This window comes from Alosa pseudoharengus, unplaced genomic scaffold (assembly GCF_046254945.1).
Source record: "Alosa pseudoharengus isolate Yale_2024_CS ecotype anadromous, Long Island Sound unplaced genomic scaffold, YU_APseudo_1.1 YU_APseudo_1.1_scf_10, whole genome shotgun sequence".
Taxonomy (NCBI): domain Eukaryota; kingdom Metazoa; phylum Chordata; class Actinopteri; order Clupeiformes; family Clupeidae; genus Alosa; species Alosa pseudoharengus.
The window spans coordinates 19,136,566-19,147,222 of NW_027468565.1; the positions used below are offsets into that span (position 1 = coordinate 19,136,566).

Here is a 10,657-nt window from a genome sequence, read left to right on the forward strand (position 1 = left end):
CGTAGTTCAACCAATGTTATCAACTGAGTTTAAATACAGTAGATTGAAAACACATCTTTGCGCATGGTTATTTCTGTACTTGGGTGAAGAAAGTTGCCATATTGAGCAGGGCAAACCACAGACCACGTAAATCCAAAATAATTCAATTGATTTGAGTCAAAAGGATGATGTTATTTGAATATTTGAATATGGCATAACTTTGTAACGTTTTCATCTTTGCCATAAAGAAAAAAACAGCAGTGTGATTTTCTCCTTCACAAATTGGTTTTATTTGCTAAATAAATAGAGAATGGCAAGGTTTCGGTTAAAACCTGGAAAGTATCGTATTTGGCAGGCTATTTGGATGTAGGCTATCGTATTGTAGGCCTACTAGCCAACAACATATTCATCCGGCAATATCATAGAAGTCTCGACATCACTGACTGAAATTGAGGGCTATCAGTGATTTCCCGATAATTAGATAAAGGGTAAACAAAATAAAGCCTATTTATAAAAGAACCTCTTACTATAATGAGGTCCCTCTCACATCAACTTGAGACGCATTTGGTTTTCGTTTTCAGTAGCCTAATTAGTCATTTCTACTCCAGCGACAGTTTATTGCAAAAAAATTAATGCATTTTAACCTTTTGTTTAAATACAGTCTTTGATTTTAACCTTTCCGAATGGGTTTTAGGCCTACTGTCATTGGTCTATTCATAACTAGCCGTTTGTTGTTTACTTCAGTCACGTGCTCTGTTGGTAATAAATGTGGTCATATGACTGACTGACTGCACTTGCCTCAGCACTATTTCCGTATTCTTCACGTTCAGGAGTAGTCCAGAGGAACTTAAATCATGCTTTTTAGCCGTCTGTGTAAATCGAGCGAATTACTTCTAAATAAGAAACGCATTTTGTTGTTCTTTTTCACAGCTATCAATGCTGTTTCAGTTACTGCAGTCTGGCCAATGCCCCAGAAGATAAGCAGTTCAATTGAGCGATACTGTGTCAGGCCACAGTCTTTCATATTTCAGTATACAAATGTTTCGATAGCACAACCAGGTTGTTCAATTCTCGACGCTGCTTTTGTGAGATACTTCAAGCTCATCTTCCCCGACCTCCTCAGAGATCCAGGTATGCTTCATATCAATTGAAATTAAAACAAGTCAGGGGAAGTTCATGTGTTGTCTAATGAATATGAACCCGCTTTATTTTACTGATCTGTCGATCAGGAAGTGGAAATGTAGCTTAATTAGGCTTCCTTTTTACAAAAGCTATACCTTTAGCTCACCATTACAATCTATACGTAAAAATAAACGTTGACAGCCCGCATTAGATCTTTGATCATGCTTAAAAAACTGGATGTTACAACAGAGATGAGATGTGCACTCTCACAACATGTTGTGAATGATTAGGGTCCCAAGTTGCCAACGTTTTGTGACATCAAAATAGGGCCACCTGCCAAAAAAGGTTGGGAACCCCTGCTCTAGCCAAACATGAGAAGTAAGAGCCAGCAAACATTCCATGTTCCAAACATAGGCTTTTAAGTTAGGACATTTTGGAAGGGTTTAATTCACATGCTTGAGGATGCACTGATCCAGCTGCAAATGTATGTGGTGTCATAATATCTCCAAATATAAACTGTTTTTTTAAATGTCTGCTGTGGTCTGCAGGTGAAAGACAAATCTATTATACCAGGCCCATGGCAAAGCCCTTTACAGTCTGGGTGGGAGTATCTGAGGGTGACTGCAACGGCTATCCCAGCGAAAGCTCCAAAGAGAGCTGTGAGTACTGCTGTGCGTCTTCCTGCCACCTTGTCATCATGTGTCTTCTCTCTGTGTGCCTTGTGGACAGATAAAAGACTATTAGCACAACCATGAACAAACACTCCACTTTGTCTCTGTCATGGGCTGTTATCAGTCTGTGGGAGTGTGGATGAGGTGTCTGTGTGTGGTGTGACCTTGGCTAACTGTTTTGTATTACAGATAGGCTGAGTGTGTCATCTGGACAGGCACTTCTGAGGGCAGAGAGTGTATGGGGAGCACTGAGAGGTATGGCAGGCATGTGTTTGTGCTAATAAATAAAACTATATTAGTCCTACATTTAGCTATGGCTATAATTAACTATTATGTTAGGCAATAGGCTCAATACAATCCAGTACATAGCTTTGATTTACTTACAACTAAAGTTGTTCTACACAATTTAGTGATGCTGATTTTGTCTGTTGATAACTTGTTTATTTCAGGTTTGGAATCTCTCAGTCAGTTAGTGTACCAGGATGGTTATGGGGCTGTAAGTACTGATTTTGATATCTTCGTTGCAAGTAAATTTGTGACATAACAATCATTTTTTACTCGCTTAGCATGACATTTTTTCTTAAATATTGTAGTTTACAATGTTGTTGCTTGTCTGTCACAGTATTACATCAACCAAACTGAAATTGAGGACTTTCCAAGGTTTCCATTTCGAGGACTTTTATTGGACACCTCTCGACACTACCTACCCATAAATGCCATCTTGGAGACTCTGGTAATAAAACCACATGCAAGCAAGGAAGTTGGGGGCAAACGCTGGCAGGTTCTGCTGACGTGTTTTCTCCCTGAAAAATGGTTTCAGTGGTGTTTTTACTCATCCTGTCCCACACTTGGAATGTGCACATTGACTTTGTCCTTTAATTGCCGTGTGTTAACAGCAGTATCAATAGTACATACTCAGATATGTAGGTGAGGTGAAGCTGGAAGGTGGATATCAATTACAGTTCTACTTACTGCTCAGTAATTGACCTATTTAACTTAGATCAATCATTTTAGACCAGACAACTGTTAATATGTCACAAATAACTTTTTTCTAGGATGCCATGGCTTACACCAAGCTCAATGTGTTTCACTGGCACATTGTGGATGACCCATCCTTCCCATATCAAAGCAAATCCTATCCTGATCTGAGTAACAAGGTAAAGTCTACCTCAGGACTGACATGTAGGGTATTACTGTGCACTGGGTACCTCCACATGCCACTTTAATAATAATCAAATATTAATAATAATAATAATAATAATAATACATTTGATTTAAAAACGCCTTTCAGGACACCCAAAGTCGCTTCACAGATAAAACAAATAGATGAAGACTTTACTGTCTTTACTCTGTACTTTACTCCAGAGTGGATGTCTTGCTCTTGGCAGTATCTGCTTGGCAACCGTACAGCAAAAATACTTAAAATGAAAGTAGGTGAAGTGGTACCTCCAGCTGGAGACTGAGCTGAATAGCTATTGAAGTGACTACAAGAATCAAGCCAGGGGTTATTCATATCTATTCATCTATTCATGGGAAAATCAGAGGCAGCTTTGAGTTGCACTATTCCAACAGAAACTACCAAGGGCAGATTTAATTTTTCATGTAAATTGAGACACTACAAAAGACGGTGGCACTTTAAAAAGTAATTGTACTGACATTAGGTAGCAGAATGACATCAGTTAGACTCACATGGAAAAACTGAGGCTGTTTCATCTAACCTGAGTAGTCATGGCAACATGAAGCTACAAAATAACAAGCCCAGTTCTTTATTGTTTGTGCAAGAAATCTGGCCTGTGAGAAGCACTGTATGGCATAACATACAGTCCTATGTATGAGTAAGTCTCGTCAAGTAACATGTCATGTCAGCATATGGATATGGTGTATTCAAGCTTGATCTTGCCATTTTTGTGTTCTAAAGCAAGCTGACACCACAGTAGTGCTCAGGGCATTCTTTAATGAGTATGATTCAAATGAACAGATGCCTATTTAGACAAAGCATGCATGGGCCTGCAACTCATTTTGGCTATTTGTTTTCATCTGGCCGTACGCCAATAATCAAACATTTTCCTTTTTTACCAGTATTTTTGTCAGATTCAGCAAATTGCTTCTCATGGTTCTCTTGCTGTCTGTTGTGTCCCCCCCCCCCCCTTCCCCAAACAAATCCCAACAAAAAAACAACTTGGGGTTGATTGGTCTAGGGGGCATTCCACCCGATGACCCACGTGTACACGCAGACGGACGTGAAGCGAGTGATCGAGCATGCCAGGCTACGGGGAATCCGCGTGGTGCCTGAGTTTGACTCCCCTGGGCACACTCAGTCCTGGGGGAAAGGTACGTCATATACCTGACCTGGACATCCCACCACCGCACCTGCTCTGCACACCTGCCCTCCGAGCAGGCAGCCTGCCTCACAGGCTCAGGTTCTACCAAAGATTCTAGAGCTCTGTTCTAGAATCTTTGGTTTCTACTGGGATTTACCAGTTGTGTGTTTTCTGTTCCCTTGTACATTTCTATGATTAATTTCTTGAAGAAACTGCAGGTTTAGGAGGAAAATGTCAGGTGCTACCCAGTGCTTTTGCTTCTCTCTCCCAGGACAGCCTGACCTCTTGACCCCTTGTTACCGTGGCGATGTCCCCTCAGGGACTTTTGGGCCTGTGAACCCCATTCTGGCCTCCAGTTACTCATTCATGGCCAAGCTGCTTAAGGAAGTGACATCAGTCTTTCCTGACTCCTTCCTGCATCTAGGAGGGGATGAAGTTAATTTCAGCTGCTGGTAATAAGTCACTTCCTGTGTGTGTGTTCTTGACAAGCCATTGATTTCAATATATTTGCACTTGACACATTTAATTAGGCCTAATGTACAAATGATATATTGAGCCTGAGTTCGGCGGCGATATAGGTAGCGGGAAGCTGTGTCAAGGCGGCGACTCTGCGGTGATGTAAAACTGATCACATGCCACCAGTGTTAAATTCTGATCCATCCATTCATGAACCTACATTTTATTAATTAACTTTGGTCTGACTCCGCCCACTTTCTGCATCTGACTGCTCTGGCCACAGTGCACATGCACTGTCGGCAAAATATGCTGTCAAACTTGCACCCGTTGTGTCAAATCTTCATCGATTTAAAAATTAAATTAAAATACGCTAACCGGTTTGTCGAGGTTCACAAAAGCCAGTAATGAAGGTACCTTTGAAGAAAATAACTACTGATGTGTTTGTGTATTAGTAAGTTATCAAGAATATTAAACGAAGTATAGCGTAATTTAAAGTACATAACATGAAAAGGGAACGTATTCACGGAGAAAAGCATACAGAAATATTCACTTAAAAGGCTTTTGTGTCATTCACCAGACAAAACAATGCAAATCTGCTTCTCTGTTGTACAGGAAGTCTAACCCAGACGTGAGGGCCTTCATGAAGAAGATGGGCTTTGGCACGGACTTCACCAAACTGGAGGCACTCTATGTAGAAAAGTAAGAACAGTGTCTTATTTCAGATGCTACTACTGATTTGACTCAGTCATGTAAGCTTGGATGAACAAGAAACACTTAGTAAACTATAAAACGCAGTTGTTTTGAATTGATGGAAACGTGGAACGAATGATGGAAATGTTTGAAGTGACCGGGAAAGTGATCAGTGTTCAGCGTTTCCTGCTTAAATGACCCGTCTACATTGACGGACACAACCAGAGGGAGCCATAGGCAGGACTGGCTTCGTTAAAAGGTTGCATGAGGAAACTCCTGCAGTTCCACAGTGTCCGGTGAGTGTTTGTAATATAGACACTCCCTAGTGTAGGTTAGGTTCTTATTTCTAGGGTTGATATTGAGGTTGTTATTCATAGTTACTTGATGCCAACGGTTTCAGTGTTAAATATCTGCGCACACAGGAAGCATACGGTGGTGGATTCATGTTTGTTTGTCTCTTATCCACTTCCTCAGCATGGTAAGCATCACCTCCGCACTCAACAGGACCTCCATTGTGTGGCAGGATGTGTTTGACTACCACGAGAAAGTAAGTCGACACCTGACTGCATTACACAACACTGCCTCAATGATGTTAGCTAGCCTGACTGCATTACACAACACTGCCTCAATGGTGTTAGCTAACTTTTGTTGTTGTTTGTTTTGCTTGTTGCACCAGCTGTCCTTTCTATAGCACACACACGTTCTGTAAACACCCCCCCCCCTTACTCATACACTCATTTACTGTCTCTCTCTATTAACTCATACACTCTCCCACTCTTGCATCAGCTTCCTTTCCAACACACACACACATTCTCTCTCTCTCTCTCTCTCTCTCTCTCTCTCTCTCTCTCTCTCTCTCTCTCTCTCTCTCTCTCTCTCTCTATAGATCTATCTATCTGTCTGTCTGTCTGTCTGTCTGTCTGTCTCTGTGTCTCTGTCTCTATATATATATCTGTCTCTGTCTGTCTCTCTCTCTCTGTCTCTCTCTCTCTCTCTCTCTCTATATATATATATATCTATCTCTCTGTCTGTCTCTCTCTCTCTCTTTCTCTGTCTCTGTCTCTCTCTCTCTCTCTCTCTCTCTCTCTGTCCTCCACACACACATACCTGTACTCGTCTGATGGTAAAGAGGTGCCTGTGTTACAGCACAGCCGTAACTATGTGGTGGAGGTGTGGAAGATGGAGGGTTACCAGTGTAAGATGCGTAAGGTGACCAAGGCTGGCCTGAAGGCTATCCTCGCAGCGCCCTGGTACTTGGACCTTCCAGGACCTACCCACGAATGGGCCCGCTACTACAATGTCCGGCCCCTTGCCTTCAGGGGTCAGAGCCCACATAGAGTGACCTGTGCTGTGCTGTGCTGTGTTGTGGTGTGTGTGTGTGTGTGTGTGTGTTGTATGCAGCGGAGAGGGTTTTTAAGGTTAACACTGTTCAAATGGAGAGCTGCGGGGAGCTGTCAAAAACACAATCTGACTATCTTGATTCCAATCATCAATCATAATGCATTGCACCACCGCCTTGGGATTTCTCTTTGCTATTGTAGTGATGTATATCACCACTAGATGGCGTCGAAGACCACAATGCTTCAGTGTTTGCCATGATATTAGGCCTATCAGCAGCTCATGCACATGTACTTGAGACAGAAAATGCTTGGAAATATGAACACTTAAAAATATGTTAAAATAGAATACATCATCCAGTTGACACTGCAAAATCGGTAAAATAAATATGTATTAGATACAGGGGTTTTCAACTGATTGTGAACCAGGGACCACCATTCTGACTAATTACGCAACCCCAGGACCACCACTGAATTAAAATACTGATTCCCACATTGCAGCTACATTACTGAATCCATGGTCATGGACCACTTGCAAAGTCCTCACGGACCACAAGTGGGCCGCAGACCACTGATTGAAAACCCCTGAGATATGGAATCAAAACCCCTACATGCTACACATGTTAATGCAACAATTTTAATCGATTAGTTAGATTAAATTAAATTAATCAGCAACTATTTTGGTAATCGGTTAATTGGTCTGTGAAATTCTTCAATGAAAACTCTCTGATTGCAGCTTCTTAAACTTGAATATGTGCTGCTTCACCTACTCCTTTTATGATAGTAAACCAAATATCTTTGACATGTGGACAAAATAAGGCATTTTAGGGACATATTCTTGGGCTTTGGGAAACACTGATTGGCAATTTCTCACAATTTGCAGACCTTTTATTGATCAAACAACAAAACTATTAATTGAGAAAATAATGCACACATTATTTGACCATGAAAATCATCATTACCTGTAGCCCTAATTGTAATTAGATAGGCACAACTACTATAACAACAGCTACATTTTAAGTTGTTTTAAACCAGGTCTATGCTCAAACAGACCCGTGGAACAGACAGACAGACAGCGGGAGGGGGGAGTGGTTGATGGCAGCAGTGGTGGTCTTGGTGCTGGCGGTGACGGCTTGTCTTGTCCCTGCTGTTCTTTGTGCCTCTGGCCAGATCCCTACGGACACGGTTCTGGAGATCTGGAAGGGCCTCCCCCCGGCTTACGCGCAGGAGCTGAGCCGCATCACAGGGGCCGGCCACAGGGTCCTGCTGTCCGCCCCCTTTTACATCAACCACATCCACTACGGGCAGGACTGGCGCGACTCTTACCTCGTGAAACCACTGAACTTCTCTGGTGTGTGGAGCGAGGTTTTAGTCTCCACTGATATTGATAGTTACAGCCACTTTAGGTGTTATTGACTGCTCTCTCTAGTGTGTTGTCCCCCTAGTGGACTATTGACATATTATCCATTCATTTAGGATTGTAGGATGGTTAATCTATAGAGTGTTTTAAGAATGAATTAAGAAATTGTTTTGGAGGTGGAATGAGTGTAAAAATGAATGTCAATGCCAGTGATGATCAACTCTCTACTAATTCAGTTTGCTTCCTAGTAAGGACCCTCATTTATTGGGCAAAGTGCAAAGTCTAAATTCTAACTCAAGGCAATTTCATAACTAGGCAAAATCGGTTTGCAAATGTCTTACCATGAGCAAGATCAGAAGTGCAAATATTGGAGGGTCAGTACAATGCTCCCACATGTCACATGATTACTTTAGTTCATGTACAAAGCACTTTGCTTGTTGCCTGACTTTCTTTGCACATTACCCCTAGGGCTTTTCGGTGTGTGTAAGCATGAGTTTGAGTTTGCTGTGAGTTTGCTGTGTTACTATGGACTGCCATCCTCAAAGGAGTACAAATCAGTAGAGGCTTCACAATGCCAAGTTACTATCTCAATATATGGCATTTTTGTACCATAATTAGTAATATTATATTGTAAGTCACCTCATTATAGTATTATTCACTTACATTTTTTGGCTGAAAATGAGGTCTGTAAAATTTGTGAGATTTCATCTTTCTTAATCAACCGTTCATCAGACTGTTGTCAGCATCATTGCTCAGGTTGTAGCCTGAGCTCTCAAGTGGCATACAGTAAGACCAGTACGGCTTTTCTAACGTTGTTTCTCTGTCCATGCACTGGTTGTTTCTGCCTTAGGTACGGAGGAGCAGAAGCGGCTGGTGATTGGTGGAGAGGTGTGCATGTGGGGGGAATATGTGGATGCCACCAACCTTAGTCCCCGTCTGTGGTAGGAGAAAATAAACAACTAAATATCATCTACACCACAACCTTTTGTACTGCATGCTTCTTTAAAGCAAGCAACACCAAAGCACTTTTCCTCTGTCGCACGCACGCTATTTGTTTATCCAGCACCAGCTTTGCAAATAACAATGTCACAGGCAAGGTAGAATATGTTGCATGATTGTATGAACGTATGATGTATTGCAACATCAGATGCAAGTCAAATTTGTAGTTTCTTAAGTCTCATTCCATCGAACTACAGATCCGCTACCCGATCTGGCAAACTTGTATAGTGCGGTTATAGCCGATAGAGGGCCGCGAAGCGAATGCAGAAGTGCCATTCACCCTGTTACGAGTTGATGAACCACTGAAACGATTTTGGAAACATTATTTTAAGGTACAAAAAACTATTTGGTGTTGCTTTAAAGGCTTGAAGAACATGCCAATCAGCATATGTGTGCTATATGTGTGCGTGTGTGTATGTATCTGTGTATATATGTGTTTGGTATAAATGTGTGTGTGTGTGTGTGTGTGTGTGTGTGTGTGTGTGTGTGTGTGTGTGTGTGTGTGTGTGTGTTTAGGCCCAGAGGCTGTGCTGCTGCAGAGCGTCTGTGGAGTGACGAGGAGCAGACCTCTAGTGTGGACGCGGCGTTTCCTCGCTTGACAGACTTCCGCTGTCGCCTCCTGAGGTACTGCACCATCAATACAATCTAGTAGTAGTGTCACACAGAAATGTTTTACTTCAATACAATCTAGTGTTACACAGAAATGTTTTACTTCAATACAATCTAGTGTTACACAGAAATGTTTTACTTCAAAAATGCTTCAATTAAAATAGTTATTGCTCTTTAATGCAATATTAATAATACAATACTAATACAATGCCCCAGTGATTTGCTCTTTTTTCTTCTAAGCCATCATCCATTCAATGTAATGAACACTCTTAAAACGAATATGTTGAAAACAACACAACTTGCATTGTTTTTAACACATCTCTGTGTCCAGATAGGGACAACACAGTTTGTGTTGTTTCCAACACATTCGTTGTAAGAGTGTACTCAGTTCTCTCTTGCTTGTTTGCCTTTTTCCTCACTCTCTTTCTGTCTTTATTTGATCTTTCTCACACTGTTGTTCTGTCTCCCTTGCTCTCTCTCTCTCTAGGCGTGGTATTCGTGCAGAGCCCCTGTTTGTGGGCCACTGTCAGCAAGAGTACCAGGGCTTGTGAGAAGCTGCATGAGAAGATACTTTTGATGCACTGGTGTACAAACCTAAAGGGGACTTAAAGGGATTTAACACGAGAGTTGTGAAATTAAATTATTTTTTTTGTTTGACTGTGGATTGAATATTGATTATAGTAGTTGTTTAATGGTTCTCTGCCAATTTAACCCCAATCAGTAAACTATATCAGCTGTTCCTTCAGAGATCAGCGTTCTGGAAAACCTGGGCATTCCTTTAGCTGACAATGAACTACTAGACTACCTATCAGAGCTCCCCAAAACGGTTAACAATGGCATCTGAAAGGGCTGTTATGTTCAGGATGATAATGATGCTCAAATGGTAGCTTATGAATGAAAGTACTTTGATTAGCTTTTTGGCTGCAGCTTTAGTACTTCAGAGATGCGGGTTGGAGGCCATTTGGGTTGACTGCTCTTTGTTTTTATTGGTGTAAGCAGTGACTTTTTTTTTTTCTTTTTTTTTTTTAAAAAGCCTTTTAATGCCTTTCTCCAAAGAACAAGATCACAAGTCTTTGGATGTTTCCTGTGTTTGCACTATGTTATGATTGAGTG

General features: G+C 41.5%; 1 protein-coding gene across 2 annotated transcripts; it reads left to right on the forward strand.

Annotated features, from left to right (window-relative positions):
* Positions 1-770: 770 nt before the first annotated feature.
* hexa (hexosaminidase A (alpha polypeptide)) lies at positions 771-10,563 on the forward strand. 2 transcript variants are annotated; one of them, XM_076266676.1, is made up of 14 exons: positions 771-1,110; positions 1,650-1,760; positions 1,962-2,027; positions 2,222-2,268; positions 2,395-2,505; positions 2,828-2,929; positions 3,971-4,103; positions 4,365-4,545; positions 5,162-5,248; positions 5,714-5,786; positions 7,747-7,927; positions 8,787-8,877; positions 9,452-9,559; positions 10,032-10,563. In XM_076266676.1, the coding sequence occupies exons 1-14, from the start codon at positions 834-836 to the stop codon at positions 10,093-10,095; spliced, it is 1,632 nt and encodes a 543-aa protein (XP_076122791.1). In that variant the 5' UTR covers positions 771-833; the 3' UTR covers positions 10,096-10,563. The 2 variants fall into 2 exon arrangements, with proteins under 2 accessions (XP_076122791.1, XP_076122795.1); XM_076266680.1 differs by lacking the exons at positions 7,747-7,927; positions 8,787-8,877; positions 9,452-9,559; positions 10,032-10,563 and adding an exon at positions 6,386-7,670.
* The last annotated feature ends 94 nt before the right edge of the window (positions 10,564-10,657 follow it).